Source organism: Neopsephotus bourkii, unplaced genomic scaffold (assembly GCF_033783945.1).
Source record: "Neopsephotus bourkii isolate Nb327-2 ecotype Australia unplaced genomic scaffold, CSIRO-AGI_Nbou_v1 NB_533, whole genome shotgun sequence".
Lineage (NCBI taxonomy): Eukaryota > Metazoa > Chordata > Aves > Psittaciformes > Psittacidae > Neopsephotus > Neopsephotus bourkii.
In genome coordinates, this window is record NW_026901034.1 from 837,269 (window position 1) to 858,292 (window position 21,024).

Genomic DNA, 21,024 nt, shown 5'->3' on the forward strand with positions numbered 1-21,024 from the left:
TGAACTGGAGCATGATGTCAGCTGTGTAAGCACCTGAGAAAATACAGAGGGGAGCTGAGCAGAATCTGCAGGAGAACAAGAGAAGTGATCAGAGTCCTAAGGGCAGAAATGAAAACCTGTGTGAAATGAAATGAGGGCCGTCTGGTCTAAAGAGAAGATGCCTGGAAGGGACATAACAGCCTTCAAATACATAAATGGTTGCTGCAGACAGGATGACAGAAATAATCTGCTCCCTGTGGCCACGGTGAACATGACAGGACATAACAGGCTTAAATTGTAGCACAGAAGATTTTTGGTTAAAGACCACCAAAATCCTTGTAAAACTAAGTGTAATACTGTGATGGATTACCAGAAGAGATTTGGCTGCTAAGAGTAAGGTAGACAAAGGCCTCCTGAAAACAGACTATTCTCTTGCTTTGGGGCTGAGCAGTTAACATCTGTTAGAGACCTTCCTCAGCCCCAAGAGGCTGTTGCTAACATATCTACTACACCAACATGTAGCTATTTATCAGGATGAGTCCTGACCCTCAGAGCAGGCAGCAAACATCACACTGTCCCACATTGTGTTTGCTGTCTGGGCAGGTGAGAAAGCCAGATAAACATACAGTTAATATGAAAACTGACACAAAAAAAAAGCACCTTAGAATACCTTTTTGGAGGGTAACTCTATGGAACAGTGACAGAAAATAAAAGAGTGGCAGAAGAACCACACTAAAATAAATGGGAGGCAATTCCAGAAGCAATTGAGGCACCTAGTACCCAGGACACAACAAATCCAACACTGCTGTTAATCACCACCTACCAGGCACCATTAAGCTGTACTGGCTATATTCGTTCTCCCATCCTCTGCCACAAGGACAGGTAAAATCCACATGGGTCCTTCTGTCCCTGAATACACCCAGAACAGTACAAGTGTGGAGGTTGCTGGAGTTTCCAACTGAGCCATCAGATTGATAACATGCTTTACTTCTGCTCCTGACTTAGTTCTATCTAGACTAAATTCAGCAATAACCTAGCAGGAAGAAATAAGCTTTGTTACATCCTTGTGTAGGTACCAATAATTGTTACCAGCTCAGTCATAAGTACTCCGAAAGACAGAATATCTCATCTTCGTACTACTGCTGTCTGCTACTGACCAGAGACGAGCACACACTCACACTAGAGCTGTAGAAACTGCATCCAGTTTCATAGAATAGTGGTGTGTGTGAGAGAAAGTATTCTTGCAGCACAAGCTCCAGCTCAGGACCTACAGCTCCTATAACAGACCTGCTGAAAAGACACCAAGCTCTTCATACTCATTAATATCAATATCTCTAAGGCTGGTGCAAGCGGAATGGTGCCAGACTCTTTTTAGTGGTCACCAGAGACACAACAAGGACAAAGGGCCATAAACCAGAACACAACAAGCTTCCCCTCAACATGAGGAAGAACTTCTTCCCAGTGAGGGTGGCAGAGCACTGGAACAGGCTGCCCACAGGGGTTGTGGAGTCTCCTTCTCTAGAGACGTTCAAACCCATCTGTACATATTCTTGTGCAACCAGCTCTGAGTGGCCCTGCCTTGGCAGGGGGTTGGACTTCTGGATATCCAGAAGTCCCTTCCAACCCTAATGGTTCTGTGATCTGTATCACAAACCTGGCACTCTCAAGCATGTTAAAGCACATATGTTCCCAAGAAGACAAGAAGCACAAAACCACTTTAACGGCTACGTTAGGGAGCACATTTCCCAGGACAAGGGCTATGCCAGACGAGGCAGACACCACAGCCCCCAGAGCTTGATGCTGTGCAGGCTCCATAGAACCACATATAATAGTTTGGGTTGGAAGGGATCTTAAAGTTCATCCAGTCCCAAGCCCCTGTCATGGCCAAGGACACCTTCCACTACAGCAGCTTGCTCCAAGCCCCTTCCAACCTGGCCTTGAACACTGCCAGGGATGGGGCAGCCACAGCTTCTCTGAGCACCCTGTGCCAATGCCTCAGCACCCTCACAGGGAAGAGCTTCTTCCTTATATCTAACCTGAATCGCCCCTGTTTAAGTTTAAACCCATTCCCCCTTGTCCTGTCACCACAATCCCTGATGAAGAGGCCCTCTCCAGCACCCTTCAGATACTGTAAGACTGCTATGAGATCTCCATGCAACCTCTCTCTTCCAAGCTAAGAACCCCCAGTCTTCTCAGCCTGTCTCCACAGGGGAGCTTCTCCAACCCTGATCATCCCCGTGGCCTCCTCTGGACTTACTCCAACAGTTCCATGTCCTTATGTTGACAATACCTGACCTGCATACAGCGCTGCGAGTGGGGTTCCACGAGAGACCACGCAACGATGTGTCCAAAGAGGAGGTTGGAGCTGCCACAACCAGCAACTGCAAGGCTGTTACCGTAACTCTCACAGCTAAATAGCTTCCAAGCACATTATCCTGTCCGGGACCTTCCTAGAGGCTAGGTCTTAACCTTCGCGGTGGGGCAGGCCGGGACACCCCAGCCGCAGACCCCGCTTCGGTGGAGTGCGCCGGTGGAGTGCCCCGGCCTACCCCACCGCGGAGCCGGCAGACCTCATCTAACGATCCACCGACCGCCTGGAGACAACCCCATAGGCGGCTGCGCCCAACCCTCCCTATGGCCACGGAGCCCAGCCCCAAGGCCAATCCACCTCAGGCCCCACCACCCCTCACCTGCACCCCCGGTGAACTCCACGACCGGACGTTGTCCCTCCCGCGCAAGGAATGCTGGGAGCCCTCCCGACTACTAATTCCACTATCCTCTGCGGCGGGAAAGGGAAGCTCCACCTCCTGAGGCTCAGGACCAATAGGCGGTGCCTCTGTGAGGAGGCGGGGCGAAGGACAGCCAATGGGATTTGGTGCTCCGAGGGAGGGAGGGCTGGCGGAGCTAGACCGGTGGCTGAGGTAGCGGAGGGAGCTGGGGCTTGTGGAGTGGTGGTCACGGTGGTTTTACAGGTCTTCGAGCAGTACTGTTTCTGACTGGCCCCTCCTGGGTTAAATTCATCTTTTAAGTCACGTTGGCTCCCACCGGGAGCGGCTTCAGGAAGGCGGTTAGGGAGCGCGGGCGGCAGCTGGCGGTGTTGCCATGGTGACACCGCCGGGGCCGCCATTTTGACGGTTGGTTGTTGTGGGGGTTCCTTCAGCAAGGGATACCGAAGCACTGCGGGTCCCGGGACCTGCCGGTAAGGTGAGTGCCGAGGGCAGGCGTTAGCTCATCTACAGGCTCTCGGCGGGCCCGTGAATACAACCCTGAAACCAGGGTTTCTTTCCTGCCTCCCTCCTGCATCTTCTTGGCATCTCGCTTCTGTCACACCCTGACAGTGAGGCTCCTGGATTGACTTGGCAGGAAATGTCGGCTCTAGTGACATGGAGGAGCTCGGGACTTCATGATTAAAGAATAGTTTGGGTTGGAAGGGACCTTGAAAGCTCATTTAGTTCAACCCCCTCGTCAATGAGGAGGGACATCTTCAACTAGCTCACATTGCCCAGAACCACATCCAGCCTGGCCTTTAATGTCTGCCAGATTGGGGCATCCACCACCTCTCTGGGCAACCTGTGCCAGAATTTTACCACTCTCATTGAAAAGAGTTTCTTCCTTGCATTCAGCCTCAGTCTCCCTCTTCTAGTTTAAAACCATTACCCCTTATCCTATCACAACAGCCCCTGCTAAAAAGTGTCTCCCTATCTTTCTCATAGGCCCCTTCTAAGAATTCAAAGGCTACAATTAGGTCTTCCTGGGGCCTGCTTGTCTCCAGACTGAACATCCCCCACTCCCTCAGCCTTTCCTCATAAGAGAGGTGCTCCGTCCCTCTGACCATTTTTGTGGCCACTCCCTGGATCCATGTCCCAGTTGGCCCAAGCTCTCCAGAAAGGTTTTGTTGTGTTACAGCTAGAAAGTCTGCACTTTATTTTAAACATAGAGTACTGCTTTTTCCCAGAGAAGGTGCTGGATTAGATGACTGATACATCAGACCCAGTATAGCATCCTTAACATTGGGAGACTGAGCTCTCAAGTTGGCAGAGGGAGCTGCAGAACTCTGTTTTTATCCACACGGGACTCCTGTTGTTCCTTGCAACCTCTGCCTGCTGTCAGAGCACAGTAGTGCCGCCTTGGAGAGATTTCCCTCCACTCAGCGCAAATCAGTCAGGTGTTTTTTAGAATGGACAAAGCCACCGTTATGTGAATATGGCATATGAAGTGTTTGCAAATGCACTTTCCAAGTTGTATGCTTCCCTAAGCATGAGATGAGTTTCACTTTATCTTTAGAGGAGCATTATCAGTCCATGCCAATGTAAATAATAGTGACCGTGTAATCACATGGACAGTTACTTCAGTACTGAGTAACATACAAACCTCTCAACCTTTCTTGCCAAAGAGAAATTATTTGCTTTCACTTTTGAATCCCCAGGAAACTGTGCAACTGTAGCTTAAAATGTTAAAAGCAAAGGTTTTCCATGAGGATTAGTTATCTAACTTGTTAGTACAGCAGTAGTCCCTACTGTGTTGTCTTGACTCCTCATGTACACCAAGGAACACATGAGGAAAGAGTTTGCTTTATAAACACTTTGTCAGAACCCAAGACCATGCCTACTCTCAACTATTTTTATAGAAATCCAATGAAAAAAAACCCAAACATAAATCATTTTATCTATCATCTGAGCAGTAAGGAGGGGAACATGGGAGAAATAGGGATGAGGAGTAAACACCAGCTGAGAGCAGAGGCATCAGCTCTGTCTTCACTGCGTGTCTTCCCTCTCCATGCTGACAGTGTCAATATACTTCTCTGAGAACAGTTACAGTCAGTGTTGCTAAGAAACCCCAAAAATGGTTTATGAGGGGCTAAACTGCCTCTGATGTGGCCCCAATTATGGGTGTATATGGTGAGCAGGACAGAAAGCTCTCAGCCCTGTGAACTCAGGAGGGAAGGCACAACTCCAAAAATGCATTTTATTGTTCTCTGCTGATAATGAAAACCCTACTGAGAATTATAGCGACCCTGAAACCACATTCTTTGTTCTTATTCTGTTCTGATGTTACCCCTTGTGTTCTTTTGTGAGGTGTATTTCAGCTCATCTTTCATTTGGCTGAAGGGAAGCTGTTCCAATGGCCTCAGAAAGGCAAAGTGAGGATACAGAGCACCTGTCTGAGCCTCCTGCAGCTCCTCTTCAGAGTGGCAGAACATTTCAATGGGGAGCTATACTTGCTGCAGTGAAAGATCAGCTACCATCTCTGGACTCTGATGACTCCACAGTAAGCACTGAAACCTGCCTTTCTTTCTCACTGTCTTCTAGAAAAATCTCTCTCAAGCAAGAGAAGGTCATCCCAGCCAGGCATTTCCCAGTAGCTAGCATGATATCCTCGGCGGGCTACCTGTTCTGACTGTTGGAACACTGCATTAATCCACAGCCTTCTGGATTATCTCTAATTAGCAAAGTGTAAATGCCATCTCCTCTCGCTGTGTTCTTTGGAACGGGAAAGTGGTACTGTTTTCTCCAGACAATGAGTATTCCCAGGCTGGGAAGAGGAGGCAGTGGGCACCTTGCAGAATGAACTGTCATTTCTTCTTTGTTTGGTTAAAAATACAGTATGAAAGAAGCATACTGTTGATTTAAAATGAGATTATAAGGTTTTATGTATGAGTGTATTAAGTTACTCATTCCAATAATGTACTTGCCAGACAGTAGCCCTGTCGGTATGTTTTTGTATGTATGAGGATCACAGGGAAGTGATATTCCTGAAGACTTTGTGGTCCACTGGAAAAGGCATTTGGCAGATATTTCAATCCTGGATTCTGCTTTTTTCCCTGCCTGTAATTCTCCACAGGCCATGTTGCCTTCTTGTGCTTCAATTCTACCTGTAAAGAAGCATAATGCCACGAATCATTTAACATAAAGCCTAAGATTGATAGATATTGTGCAATATGCTTCACCATTTACTTGCTGGGTCTTAGTCTCTGGGACAGGCTGCCTCATGGCTGCTGAAGATCTCTGTTCACAGAACAGTGACAGTTTGGTGGAAATAAAAGCTTCTCTGGCACAAGATGCTGCCTCTGGCATTGACTTTTGAGGTGATAATGTGTCTCAAGGTTTCATTATTAGTGCCCTTTTATCTAAACCAGAATATTTTGTTAATTTTCAAGCATGCATAAACTTGAATTTGTTTTATTTTTTTTAACACTGAAAGGATATATATTCTTAGCGTGGCCCTTACTGATAGAAGGGAGTCTTGTGGGCAGTGAAGGAGCCAGAAATGCCTCCATGTGGTATTTATTACATCAGACTAAGTCAATCATCAGAAGCAGTGTGAGCTAGTGGATAAAACGGTGATACGAATTCCTTGACTGTTTTTCTGCACCCAGCTCTGTCTCTAACACGTGGGATAAGTCATAGTGCCTCAGTGTTTCTCAGTTTCTCTCTACCCACATTCTGGTTTAGTTATTTAAAACAACAATTTCTATATGTGTCTATATAATATAGGTTAAAGCCCAGTACTCAGGAGTTGTTTTTAGGCATTCTGACTGCGTAAGTGTACAATAAAGTTATAACAGAGAGGCAGCTTTGTGACAATTTGGTAACAATACCATTCTATAACTCTAAATCATGTTGAAATTTTTTACTTATAAACAAACTCCAAATTCTGTTCTATGACATCTGGAAATCCCTGCTGAAGGATCTGAGGCAATCTGCTTGGTGCTTACATGCTACCCTTAATTTGCGTTCAGAAGATCTGGTTATATAATCCCCATCCTGCTTAGTGTGGACCAGTTCACTGCTGAGCCTGCAGTTTCAGCACTACACCTGTGTCCACGTGGTTTCCACTTGTGTGAAGATACCTTTATGCATCTGAGATACGTAACCTCAATGTGGTGTGCTCCTGCATTCAAAACCAGCAGTGACAAATGTGTTTAGTATCCTGAAGCACATTCGTTACCCTGATACACAATTTATTAAGAGGAAAGAAGTTCTGTTGCAATTTGCTTCATGTTAAGAAAAATTAATTACACCTGACAGAGAGAATTCTCTGCAGTGTGAGTTACTGAAACACACACACAAAGGAACTAGCAGGAAATCTGTGTCCTGACTGCTGAGGAGGTGCTTAATCTCGTTTCAGTGACTAAGCGTAGGGATTAATCTTGAATACATGTCCTATGTTCAGAAAAGAAATTTTCAAAGCTATTTAAACTCTGTGCAACCAAGGAGATACTGCTTTACATCACGAATAATGAATGGCAGGCTCCTGATTGCAATAATAAGCCTCATGGTCCTGCCCTGCCCAGCCTCAGCTGGTGCTCCCAGCTATGTGTCAGCAGCTCTAGTTAAACTCGGCTCTGGGCATTCACTCTTTGAGCTATGTTGGAGGAGTACTGATTTCTGGTTACAGGTTTTGTTAATCCAGACTGTGAATTGACTTTCAGGCTTGATCTCTGACCTCTCTCATCACCACAATTCTTGACTCAGCCTACTTGCTACTTCTGGTTTGTCCTGCTTACTTTGCTTGGGTACTGTAGGACTGGGCTTTACCTTTCCAGTTATGTGATTCCCCTTCCCCTAGGGAGCAGCAGTGCTCTTGTTACTTTGTGATGGTGTATAGGGCAGCACAAAGTTAGAGAATTTGCGCACTCTTGTCCTTACTTTGCTCAGAGGAATGTTAGTCACCAGTGCCCATGGCAGTTCAATGTTTTACATCATCTTTATAACTGTAGCTTGCTCAAATGTTAGGTCACTGTAAGCCTATCTAGAGTGAGGCTGTGGGTCTCTCCAGTTGCTGATGTGACAGCAGAGAAAATTCTTGTGTCTGAACTGTAGTCACATGATGGTGACATAGGATTTGTCACTCAAAACAGATATTAAGGTGAGTGTTACAGGCTCTCATTTAGTTTCTTTTTGGTTTTGATTGCAGCCTGACTGTGACAGTGATGGGGAGCTTTTCATCTTCCAGCGGGAACAGCCAAACTTAATTCCTGACCTGTCAGAAGAACTGATGGATTTTTCCTTGGACGACTCAAACATGCAGGTTGTTGACTGTTGTGTCTAGGCTCTACTACTGTAGCCCCCCTCTTCTGGTTGTCACCAGTGTGGATAGCTGCTGCTATTTAATGTGTGTGATGGAAGAGCAGTCCCCAGTACCTTTTCCCCTAGAGACTAGTTTTTCTCGTTATGCTGTTTTCTCTGTTCTTGAGTTTTTTAGAACCTTTTTCTCAGTTCCTATTATTGTTCTTTACTGTTTTCTTTTTTTCCCTGTGCACTGACACTAACACTGTGCAATGACTTAAACTTTTGCAGGCTCTGAAATAATTTCAGCAACAATTTTATGTATCTAGAAAACAGCAAATCATTTAGGACGGTGTAGGGAGGGGGACAAGTATGAAGCTTAACCCTTGAACAGTGTTTTTGAGATAAAATTATTACACTGCCTCTGCAGTGTCGAAGATGAGCCAGCATAGGAAGGTGGAAGATGAGCCAGCTGACCTGACCCTTCCATCATGGCAAGACTAACACAGTGCTGCTTTTTTCTAATTAACCTACTGTAAGGAATGTCATATGATAAACACATGTAAGGAAAATCAATTTTAAGGATTTTTAGCACTTCATGAAGTTAGTCTCTGGAAAATAAACAGTCTAAACTATTTTCAATGATGGACATGGTGTGTGCTGTTTCCAGATGGTGTCTGAGTTGGAGCTGCTATCTTCTTAACATTGTGGCTTTGTTTGTCATCAGCTTCTAAAGCTTAGGGAGATATGACTTTCTAATTGTGTGTATTTTCTCTACCCATAGCAAACCCAAGGAACAGAAAGCCATCCATGGGAGATCTGTAGTGGAGATCTAGAAAGCTTTGGGTTTCAGAAAAAAACAGATGGTGCCCAAGTCATTGCAAAAGATGGTGTACAAGTGATTAAAGGTGAGACTCCCAGTCTTGCCAGCTATACTGAAGAAATGCAAAACCAAAAGGCAGCTGTTGGTGAAGAGTCTCTTGCAGATCCCACAGACTGCCTTGAAGGGGAAGAACTGGACACGACACAGGCCAGGGAAAGACAGACCTCTTTGCTTAATAAAGCATTGTCTGTGGAGGATTTGAGCAACCGGAAAGAGAGAAGAAAACTGATAGAGACAAAAATACTCTCCAAAATAATCCTGGAGCCATCACGAGGCCACTCAGAGCCAGATGTCAAGCCTTCCTCCCATGATATTAACAACAGCCTATTAAAAACTGATAAGGAAGAAAACTCTTCAGGTCATCTTCAAGGATCGACCCATCTGTCACTGCAGGTAAGCAGCACAAACAACATGTTCCGGGGAGTGCTACTCGTTGAGTAGATGGCACAGAGCATTACTTGCAAAATCCTACTAAGATGAAGAACTGAAATGCCCAGTTCCGCACACACCATGGTGTTTTTAATGGCTTTCCTCATTGTCCTGAGTTTGGAGTTTGCTGGGTCATGTGCTATGCAAGTTACCAAACACTCTTGCAGAGCTGTTGTTAGAAGCCCATAATGGGAGCAAAAGGCAAGGGTCAGCTGCATGTTTCATGGTCATAATCAGGACAGCCAACCACAACCTCTGGACTTGGGGAGGCAGGAACTCTTCTGGTCTCAGCAGACTTTGCATTCAAACAGTGAACCTTCTGGCCTTTCAGCATTTTGCCTTCTTTGTAACACTGTGGGGGTGCTGTAGGTGAGGAGATAAGGCAGTTAGGCTTGTTCCTGAAGCCCTAAATCTCACCTACCTACAGCAGGTGCTTAGGACCGTTTGTGTGTGCTTAACTGTCATGTGGCCTTAGCATGGTGAGGTGGTTCTCTTCAGTACTAGTTATGCATCTCTACTTCCTGTATTGATTTTTAAGGTTGTTAAGACTTAATATGCTCAGAATATGAACGTGATAGTTCTGTTCAAAGCCTTCTATAGCATCAGAGTACAGATGTTTCCCTTCCCCTTTCATATATGCTCACAGATTGGTGTTAGAGCTGTTATGGTATAGGCAAAGAGTGCAGTTTCTTGCCTGTTTTAAACTGTGCTGCATCATTTAACTGTACCATTGTGGGAGGGGATCATTTCTGTGTGGTTCAGGGTTTAATTCCCATCTCATCTCATGTAAGTCAGTTGCTCTATTAATTCAGGAGGTGTGGTTGTCCTTTCAGAATCTGTTTGATATCACTGACTTCAATGAACTGAAGTCTGATGCTTTTGGGTGAGTACTGAGGCCAGGCTCAGTGTATTCTCACTTTGATAAAGGGAGGGTAAAGCCTTATCCTTCATGTGTGTATTTAGATTTGAGAGGTGGTTGTTACTTCCCAGCTTAGAAAGGTTTAACATAAGCCTCAGTTTATGTCAAGTAAAGTTGTTAAAACTAATATACAGTTTCTTCTTGATTTGAATCATACCAATTTGTTTAAAAATATTTTTCCCTTGAGTCCCTTTCTATATTAGAAATGGAATAATGCAAATCTTCATTTCTTTTTCTTCTGGTCCCTGTATAGTACCTTACAATAGTGCTACTTCTGGTAAGGGTTAGGAGAAGAAAGCCTTAATACAGCAGCTGAGGTGGTGGTTTGAGCTTTTGATAATAATGGTTTGTACTTAAGCAGTATTATTGAAACAGAAGCTTATTACAACTGCACATTAATTAAAACAAATGCATGTGTCAGGCTATTTGGTAAAACAGCACCTGCCCAGCCCTGTGACATCACTCTTGCTGCAGTAAGCTCACTTGTCAGCCATCCTTCCCTCCTCCAGACCAATACACCTCAGTGACATCCTTGAACCAGTATTAGCTTTGTGCGGTGTGAGACTTCAGCTTGTGACCCTCATCAAGCTTTTACCTTTCATCACCTGCAGTGTGTAATATTAGAATAGATCTAACCCTGGTTCAGGTGTGTGAAGATTTATTGCTCAGGAAAGAGTGAGAATCCCCTTCTAAATGGCAGGGGCAGGTGACAGGTTTTTACAGGGCGAAACCCCTTGTTTGGGAGGCGGCTGCTGCTGCTGCTTTTCTAAAGCCCTGAGTAGTCACATGAAATGCACATTGGTGGTGACACAATTGTCGTAACTGACAGCCACCTTTCTTTTAAAAAAATCATGGGAACTTCTAAGCTCTAGTGATATTTCAGTTAAAACTTTAATTTCAGCTAATATTCAAAGGGGAAAGCAATCAGTGCTTTAAATGCATGTAAGCTTTTATCATCACAAGCTGGTTCTTGTATCTAAATTAGCAGTGTGCAGTGTGAGCATGCCCACAGCCACTGTATGTGAGTCATAGCAACAAAATTGATGATCCTGTCTTCAGTGTGGGATAAGCAGCTATAAGATTGCATCTAATGCTGCCCGGGCCTAGAGGAGTGGGAATTTGCCCTGGCTGGAAGTTTGACAGGGAGGAAAAGGCTGTGGGCCTCACCTCAAAGAATGAAAAAGCAGAAGGTCCTTCTCATATTGGTAGCAGTGAGAAGTTCTCACCATTATTCTGGTTGAGAATACGTGTGTTTGGTCTTTTTTTTGGCTATCTTTTAATGTGTTTTAGTATCTCTTGTGGTTTTCTGTAGCCTATATCAAAAGGGTCCATGATTCTCAGAGGAAAAACCCTCAGCAGAGGTAGATGAAGCAGTTGGACAGATGAGCTGCTGAAAGGGCCATAGCAAATGCATTCCTTTCATTACAGCACTTCCTTGTGGAGCTGCTTAAAGCAAGCTAGCAGTATAGTTAGGGACATCCTCTTTTGGAGATGGTGAAAGCTTGAGGGAAGACTACTTGGAGGTGTGGACAGCGGGACATAAAACTTGTTGGGATCTGGTACTGTTAGTGGGTCTGAGGGATGAAGGGGCATCCCTGCTGTGGGGAAGACTCCACCATGGGAAGGCATGGGGAATATGGAGCCATGAAGAGGACATACCATGACTTATGTCCTAGCTTATGGCAAGATGGGTCAGGTGGATGGTCAGAATGGACTTAGGTTTCTCCTTTTAAGAGGCTCTCAGTTCAGCCCATTCTAGAAAATTCTTCTAGACTTTGCAGTTTTAAGTAGGGAAAGAGAGAGAATTCCACCTTCATATATTTGAATGAACACTGGTTAGTCCTTCACTGGTTTCTCATAGCAGTCATACTGCACTTGGCTATGCTAGATGTGCAGAGCCTTGGCAGTGCTGTGAGGCAGGCAGTGTGCAAACGGCAAAGGTCCTGCTGTTAGTTGTGCCAACCACTGAGACTCGCACTGAAGCAACTGTGTCCAGAGTGACACACCAGTTCATCTACTGGCAAGTGACAGTGGCTGTTAGGGGAGAAGCTGCTGCCTGAGCATTCACACATGCACCACTCAAAACTTTAACTGCTAGTTTAGTAGTAAGTTTTGGTCTGGGGACTTGTAACACCCTATTAAGTTCCTTCTCTGTCTTCACACAGACAGGCCTTTAAGTGTTCTTGTCGAATTGCAGCTTCTCCTGATGGCTGTGTAGTTCTTGTTTGTGCTTCTTGTGTGCCTCTTGTTGGCAGAGCATGGGACACTAAAACACTCCTAGATGTAGGATAAGCATTACTTATCCACAACTGAAACATCAATGTATTAACAATATTCTTATACTAAAGACAAAACACAATGCTGCACCAGCTTCTAGGAAAATTACTAAGAAAACTATAGTCCAGCTGAAAGCATTGCTAAGTGCAAGTCCACAGCTTGTGGCTCAAACTGTTTAAAACTTATTTATGCCAGATAACTGATATCTCTCAACATTATCATAGTACTGGAGTAAGTAAGGTGGGCTTCCATGCCATTTGTGTATTTAGATGTGCCAGGAGAATCTGATGAGGCTGCTACAAAGAATGTGAGACTTATTTTGTAGCAGTCTTTTGGGAAGGAATTTTCCATCACATCTTGGCTCTCTTCTTTCAGAGCATTGAAAAATGGGATCTAGACAAGATTCTTGAGGAGCCGGAGCAGCAGAAAGATAACATTCATGCAGAAGTTCCTTTCTCCTTGGCAGATCATGGTAACACTGCTAAATTAATACCAACTTTGCTGAAAGTGCATAAAAATAAATAAAACTCGGGTTCCTGTGTTTAAGTCATTCTCTCTAGCATCCTTTTGAATGCTGAAATTATGGTGAGTTTTTTTAATGCCTTTGTAAAACATTTTTAATTCATTTCCCTCAAGTAACCCCATCCCTGGCAGTGTTCAAGGCCAGGCTGGACGGGGCTTGGAGCAACCTGGTCAGGTGGAAGGTGGTTGGAAATGAATGAGCTTTAAGGTCCATTCCAACCCAAACTAGTCTGGGATTCTAGGATTTCATCTTGCTTTCATAGCTTGAAAGCAGTGCTCTGTGGCCTGCCATGGCCTAAGATTGAATCAGGAAAGATGGATGATGGTTTGAAGCGAGTCAGAGCCAGGTGATGATAGTACCTTTATCCTTCCCCTTCTGACAGGCTGTGGAGAAAGAGTCGATGTGAAATTGGGGAAAGAGGATATTGGGTGATCCTGTGGCAGAGAAACACAACTGGTGATTCTTTTTGTTGCTCTTCCATAGGCACCTTCAGGAGTAAATCTGAAAATCAGCTCATGGAAAAGCTAAAAGAGCTGTGTGCCAGGCAGTCTAGGACTATGTCTCCATATTGCAGGTGGCCATCAGCCAAGCTCTCCTTTCAAGAACATCAGAACTATAAGTAGGTCCTTTTTCTGTCATACACATATACACTGGATAATCCTAACTGTCAGTAGGGACACCTGAAATCTCATGGTTTTCTATAGGGGATTTTCTCTGTAGCTTCTGCAGAAAGCTGATATTGTAGTTTGAATACATTGCAGGGATGTTAACGGAAATAACTTAGACTCTGCCATACATGTACATTTGATGATAAACACTATCCTGCCACCTTAGTGTTTTCCATCAACCACCACCTTTGTCTAGACCTTACCAGACACCTGGGACAAGTGGGAAATGCAGGAAAACAAGGCAAAGCGAATTATCGTGGCCACATTTTTTGTCATCTAGGGTATTGCTTTCCCTTACTGGTACCTCAATTTAGATAAGTATACAGGATTTTTTTTTTTTTTCGGGGGGGGGGAGGGTGTCAGCGCATCTTGGAGGGTTCAGTGTGAAGAAAGTGGATTTCCAGATTCTTTGGAAGGAACATCATCAATGGTGGTAGCACAGAGGAAGCAGTAGTGAAACAGGCCTGAAAAGGGGAAGGTGAAGAGTTTCCTCATTTTCAGGGCAGGGAGAGCCACAAGAGTGATTTGCACCATAAATGCTCTGAAGGATGAAATAGAATTGCCAAAGGAGGCAGAGGGGAAAAAAGAGACCTGGTTTTACTGATGGCCATAAGCTTTTTAAATGTGCAAGCGCTTTGGTACCATAACTGCTGCCTTTGTTCTTCAGAACGATTTGATGTTGTCAGTTTTTGAGAACTAAGTATCTGACACCATGCTACTTCTAGTCTGTGTTCCTCAGGGGAAGCTGGCTCTTTGTGCTCATCTTTGACAGGTGGTGGAGAGTAGGCAGAAGAGGAGTTTGAATCTGTGCAGTAGCCAAGCACAAAGCTCCTTTCACAATCCCGTTTTGATCATAATCCACACCCTGCAGGGCTTCTTGTCTGGCTAAGGTGGAGAACATGCTGAAACAGAGTTTTCTGTGCTTAGGGATGCTGCCTTGCTATCATCTCCACGAAGTTCTTCAAGGATGGATATGGTGAGCTTACAGAGCCTGCCAGACCCTGCAACCGTGTACATCGACCTGAGAGATGCTAAACCACAGGAGTCAGTAACATTCCCTGATGAGCAGCAAAGGTAAAGTCTGGCTTTACTGTTAGTGAGAAGTAGGTAATAAAAAGTGAGAAGCTGCAACCTCTCTGCAGCTTGTATTTGTGAAGTAGCTTTGAAAGTGTTCTCTCCTTCCACAGCTCTGTGACCTGAGTAGGAAAGTATAGCCCCATCTGAGCACAGGCATATTCTTAAGGCAGAATAACTTGTCTCAGAACATGTCAATGCATGGGGCTGCAGGCAACACAGCCACAATGTGCAAAATATCCAGGGAAATCACATTTACAAAGTTTCCATTCATAAAGGAGTGGGCTGGGACTGCAAAGCAGTGCTGGAGGCGTTGGGCCACTGTTGTTACGTTTTGGGTACAAAATGGACATCGTTTGCTACACTCCTGGCAAGCAACCATAGGTGCTGATTGCTGTCTCTTGTGGGATAAGAGGGCTTTCTAGGGAGGGCTGAGAGGCCAAATCCTTTTCAGTCTGCAATAGATGCTGGCAAAGATGTTCTTCCCCCTAAAGCTAACAGTGTCTGAGGCAGCTGTTTGCTTCCTTCTCAAGGTGTACGTTTGCTGGAGCAAGGGGTTGAAGAAAACAGTCCCCAGAAAAAACCTTGTCGTTAATAAACAGCTGTTAAGAAACACTAATGGGTTTTGATGTAGTTGCTTAATTTATTTTTTTTGGCAAGAGTACTAGTGTGAAGAGCTCTCTAACACCTGGAGATATATTCCTCGAAATTATCACCCCCTTTTTTATAACGGTTTTAAAACTGCAGCCTAGAAATGACAAAAAGCCAACTCCCAGTTGGAGCAGAGTTAACTCATATGGTCCAATTTGCTTCATAGCACAAGTGACAGCTCCACTGAAGAAGAAGAGACTATGATGATTGAGGACCAAGCAGAAAGGAGAAGGTGAGATTCTTTACCATAACCTTAGTGCAAATTATATGATGTTCACTTTTTCTTCTGAAACTAAAATAATTGCCCTAACAGTGCTTAGAGAGACCTCATGTACTGAAACATCCCTGTTTCTGGTCTTCACAGCAAAAAAGCCCAATAACAGCAGTGTTTCAGTCTGGCCCTAGGATATCACTCATTTTCTGTTCAGTAACGATACTGAAGCTAGAAAATAGTTGTTGATCCTTGAGGCAGCGCTGCAACTTGGTCCTGTATAGCTGCATGGGAGCAGCTCAAAAGACAATACAGCAGACCACAGTGGCTGGGGGAACCTGGTGCTTTCTCCAGACTTGCCAGAGTGACATGAGAACTGTTTTTTAAATAACTCAGAATCAAACTGAAAATGTTGTAGGGAGCTGACTCAGACAAATGTTTATCTTTAGAAATAATAAAATAAGCTAGAATGGATGTTGATTTAAAGAGAGTATTGAACACATTGTGGGCAGGGATGATCTCAAGTCTCCTTAACTGGGAGGAAATGAATAGGGGAAAGGGGAGAGAAAGTGTCGGATGGAATCCCAAACCATAAATTCTTCAGCAGGCACAGATGCCAACCTATTCTGTTGCTAAACTCAGGCTTGATTTATACCAATAGGTTGTTAAATACTTGTTTGATGCGAAGCAGCTATGTCATGTTTTAAACACCTTACTGCGTTTAGGCTCTGGGTTACATCTTACATGCATCAGGCTTCTAGATGTAATCCAGAGCCTAAATACAGTAAGTTCACATCACAGCAGTACAGAGGGCAAGAAGAACACTTACAATGTTGTGCCAGCCAATTACTCTTTTTATTTTTTATTGGTTTGAAAGAATACATGATTTGATGGGGAATGGAGCCTAACCAACATAATTTAGAACATCAAATCCAAAGCCAGAATAAAGCAGGGACAGGATGATGCTTGGGGAACTCTCACTGGCACTGATGCAAGTGCAGAAGTTTCATCAGTGTAAATCTGGAGTGATGGAGAGCAGAGCTTAACATATTGGGTTTTGATTTGTTTTAATGTTGCTAAAGAACATATGCAAATGAAATGCCTGGCAAATGTTGCTCAGTTCTGTTTCTAAATAAAAAAGCCTCAGAGGCTCAGCAGGGCAAGATTCTCATCTCAGTCATGAGGGGTCAGTGACAGTTTCACTCTTATCTGGATGGGTTTATTAAACAGGGATACATATTCTGTTCTACAATGTGCCTACATATTAGGGCTTGGAGAGTTAGTTGGTTTGATCTCCACTCATTTAGCCTGAAAAAATACACTTTTATATCTGGAGTCGTTGGGTAGTCAAGGCCACCTCTAGCAAATACCATAAGGCTGCTCTCTCCTAAATTACCACTGCTTAGGCCTACTCCTTAGTAGTCCAGCCATCAGTGTGAAATATTGATTTGATGGTTCTGGATATGATGGCAGGAGATGTGGGATTCTTAAGGAGAAAGAATATCCTATTTTTGATTTGTTCTGAACGCGCATAGGTTCAGTTTAGCTAAGTACAGCAGTATGATGCTCTGTGCTCTTACCACCTAACCACATCATTAATATCCAACTCAATCTGTTACTCAGTCCATGTAATTTTCAGCTGCCACTAAAATAAGGTATATTATTTGCTCATAATCACCACACGAACTACAAAGTGATAGCAGTCTTCCTGGAGCAGATGACTTGGGAGACATCACTGAGCAGAACTGCCAGAAAACATAACCGTATCTGCCCATTATGTCATGACAGGACATTTCACAGCAGAATACTATCACAATATTGTGGTTGCTGACAATTTAGCTGTCTCATTAACCTGGAGAAGACATAGAGCAAATCAAGCCAAACACACAGAAATCCTAAAAATTATTAGAAGAACTTTTCTTATGTATGTATTTAAATCCCAACACTTGTATCCAAAGGGGTCAAAAATCTGTAGACTCTAATTTCCCTACCAACATCACGTTTGTTCAGGGCTTTTCTGGAAGATGTGTGTTGTGCCTGCAATCCAGAACTGGTGACTAAATTGCCTGTAAGATCAGTGTCATTTTCTGTCACTGCAGTGTTCTCTATTGCCTATGTGCTGAAGCTCCTATTACCAACAGCTGTTATTTGTGTAGATGTCCAGCCCTTGATTTTAGCTGTCACTCAGAGAAGTTCCTCAGAGTTTGAATTTATTCATATAATGCTTTATCTTGGTTATGTTCTTTGCAGGAGGAATTGTTCAGCGAAAAGCCTGCTACTCCAACAACTCCATAGAGCCCATAAAGAAGCCTCAGAGCTTTCTCATGAAACATCTACACCAGCTGAAAAACTTGAAGGAATAAAACAGGATCCAGAAAGTCTGGAAGAGATAGGTGCATCTGAAATAAATCAAACCCCATATTATGAAGTGAGGCAAGAGACAAGTAAGGTGATTCCCAGGATAAGATTGGAACCAGAGAAGACAAATACCCCCTTGTCAAGCCATGGGGGTAATGGAAGTGACATAGAGAAAGAAACCAAAATGGAAGCTGAAAAGGTTCAGAATCCAGGAAATTCTCCAGTGCCTCCTCTAGCTACACCAGAATTGCCAAGGTATCATGAGAGAAGCCCTCAGCTGTTGTCTATGACTTATCTGACTGTCTAAAATTAAAGAACATTGCTTATCCAGTCTGCAAGTTGGAGCAAAAGGATATCTGGTTTTGTTACCTGGAAAGATGTCCAGTCCTGGTGGCTATTACTTAAAGGTTTATAGTCAGGCTTACTGGATCAGTGAATTGGCCTGGGACTGGACACACTATGGCAATTCTGACACTGGAAATGCAGCCATTTACTTTAGGTTTTATCCTGTTTAAGAGGAGGGTAAGACAGTATTGATCTCCTTCATGAAGAATGGTACTGAGATTTACTAAGCAGGGAAGGGTCTCTCTCCCTGTACCAGTATAGAGTGAGGTAAAATCTAGTCCTTTCCTGACAGATCTTTGCTTAACTTGATCTTGAAATCCTCAGTGGTGAGGATTCCTTGACCTCCCCCAGGTAGTACATTTCACTGCTTAATTATAATTGTAAAGCTTTTCCTTAAGTCTAAATGATCATATCTCCAATTTAAGCTTTTTTGTTGTTGTTGTTGTGTTCCCAGGAGGTATGGAAAACACTTTATTCTGATTTCCAACATGAAAAACCTTCTATAAACTGGAAGATGTGTCATGTCTCCCCTTGTAACTTTTTCCCAAACAAAGCAATTCTAGCATTAAGAAAAGCACAAGAGCTTAGAGGGACAAAGTACACCCCTATGGTATGGATTATGCCACAGGAATATCTTGGAATATCTTTGAAAACTGCTTTTTTATTTAAAGAAAGAGAAATAAGGATGGTATCAACTGAGGAAATAGCAGCATTCTTTGGGCCTCTGCCTCCTTGGGCTTAGTTTAATGTGGTGTATTTTGCATAAAGTCTAATTTGATACTTGAAATTGGGTGGTTGCCTTGTGCACCTGCCCAGCTATTTGGGAGAGCTCCATTATGCTGGCTTTTAAAGGTTATATTTTGCTATTTTGGGAGTGAAATTTACCATTTTGACTTTGCATGTAAGCCCTGGAAAGCATGAGAACCTGTGTGCTCTAGAGACTGTTGCTTTTTTTGGTGTTAAACATTTGCCTACCCTGCCAATCAGACAATGTGCTTGGTTTAAATGGCAGCTGGTTGGTTGCAGAGTTTTTCTGTATGGAATTCCTGACATTAAAGCTTCCTGTTTCATCGGTTCTATAAAACTGCATGTTGTCTACCTGTTAGCCTGCCACAGATCTGGCTGGGCCAAAATCTGGGTTATTTATTGTTGCTCTGTAATAGCTTCCAAGGATTTTAATGAATTTCAGTTTTATTGTTGGGGCACCTGGGGCTTGAAGAATTCAGGAGAAATTAAACTTCATATTTGCTGTGGAAATGGCAGATGAAATCTTTCTGCAGACATCAAAACAGAGAAAGCTGGAAAGCTTTGGGTCGGAGGAATGTGTCACTATATGACAGCAGATAGGAAAGGAAGTGGAGTTAGATGGGGAATTATATTCAGGGATAAGATGTGAAACATCACAAACATGCCTCTGCTTAACAGAGTTCTGGTCTCCAAATAGACTGTCACCACTTACCAGAGGTCTGAAGTCTGCTTGTTTGCTTTGTTTTTGTGGCTTTTTTATTTAGAGAGATGATTTTATCCAATAACAAGTTCTTGTGTGTGTGTGTGTGTGTGTGTGTGTGTCCCTGCCAAACAACATAAGCACTTTCTAAACCTGTTTTAGCCTCTCATGTCATGATTCACTCTCAAATGTGTGGTATAAATATAAGAAAAAGTAAATACAAACAGATGAATAAGGGTGCCTTTTTTTTCCAAAGTGAAAAGCTTAAGCAAAGCAGAATCTGTATATTTTTCAGGGCAGAAGAAAGTAAAAAAGAGCTATCCCAAAAGGAAGAACAGATGAAAGAGAGACACAGGAGACACAGATTCCAGGAGCAGCTGGAGAGATTGCAGCCTCAGCAGTCAGTTACTGGAAAGCAGCCCATGGCAGAGAATACCCCTGTTTTGTTCCACATGGTTAGTGGTTTAGTGTAGGACTGTCCCTTTCAGAATGGTCTCCTAACTAAATGCAAGTGTGATTTTAGGAGCAAAAAGTAATTTTCATTGCATTATTTAAGCTCTTTGTTATGGAGCACCATTACCTGATGACATGAGCAGTCCTACAGCTCTTCTCTCACACTAGTATCTTTCTCACCTTTCCTGTACGGGGTGTGCTCCCCATATAGCTGCGCACTAGATTTGACATGTCAGCGTATTCCAGGAGCCCTGTCGTGCTGAAGTGAGTGAGCTCAGTGTCATCTGCTTCACAAGCACCAGAGTTTCACAAACATGATTAATCATAACCTTTTAGAAAAATGAAGTTTGTTGTTTTGTTTGGGTTTTTTTGGTCATACTTCTAAAGCAGAGCTGGGTCTGTTTGTCTGCTCCTAGCAGCTTTATATTTCAGTTTTGTGGGGGGGGTTTGGGGATTCTGAGTTTAATAATAGGTTTTGCTCTTCACTAATGTCCTGATTAAGGAAGTATGAAATTATCCTGATTTTCTTCCCAGAGCCTAAGTTATGGCTCAGAGGACAGGGCTGTTTTTCCTCCTGAGAAGACTTGTATATGTAGTCCTAATTCATCCTTGCACTGATCTCATTGAACACAAGGCCAGCTGAGAAGGTGAGAGGAGATGAGAACCTCTGGAGTTTGTCCATGAGTCCACCAGAAAGATTTATTTGAACTCATAACAGTAACAAAGCTCTACTGTCAGTACACAAGTTGAAAGACCTTAGAGCCCTAAACTAGGAGATGGACTATTCACATCTGGATT

General features: G+C 43.6%; 1 protein-coding gene across 6 annotated transcripts in view; it reads left to right on the forward strand.

The window, feature by feature from the left end:
* Positions 1–2,893: 2,893 nt before the first annotated feature.
* The window catches only part of DNAAF8 (dynein axonemal assembly factor 8), a 96,581-nt gene continuing 78,450 nt past the window's right edge, over positions 2,894–21,024 (forward strand). The window contains exons 1-10 of one of the 6 annotated variants that reach the window (XM_061350664.1): positions 2,894–2,900; positions 5,088–5,247; positions 7,897–8,010; positions 8,773–9,264; positions 12,872–12,968; positions 13,503–13,638; positions 14,615–14,761; positions 15,579–15,644; positions 17,874–18,236; positions 20,069–20,228. In XM_061350664.1, the coding sequence (XP_061206648.1) occupies positions 5,101–5,247; positions 7,897–8,010; positions 8,773–9,264; positions 12,872–12,968; positions 13,503–13,638; positions 14,615–14,761; positions 15,579–15,644; positions 17,874–18,236; positions 20,069–20,228 (1,722 nt within the window). In that variant the 5' untranslated portion in view covers positions 2,894–2,900; positions 5,088–5,100. Of the gene's footprint in view, positions 2,901–2,923; positions 3,179–4,600; positions 5,248–7,896; positions 8,072–8,772; positions 9,265–12,871; positions 12,969–13,502; positions 13,639–14,614; positions 14,762–15,578; positions 15,645–17,873; positions 18,237–20,068; positions 20,229–21,024 lie in introns of those variants that run through there. The other 5 variants (XM_061350662.1, XM_061350663.1, XM_061350665.1 and 2 more) reach the window with 5 other exon arrangements.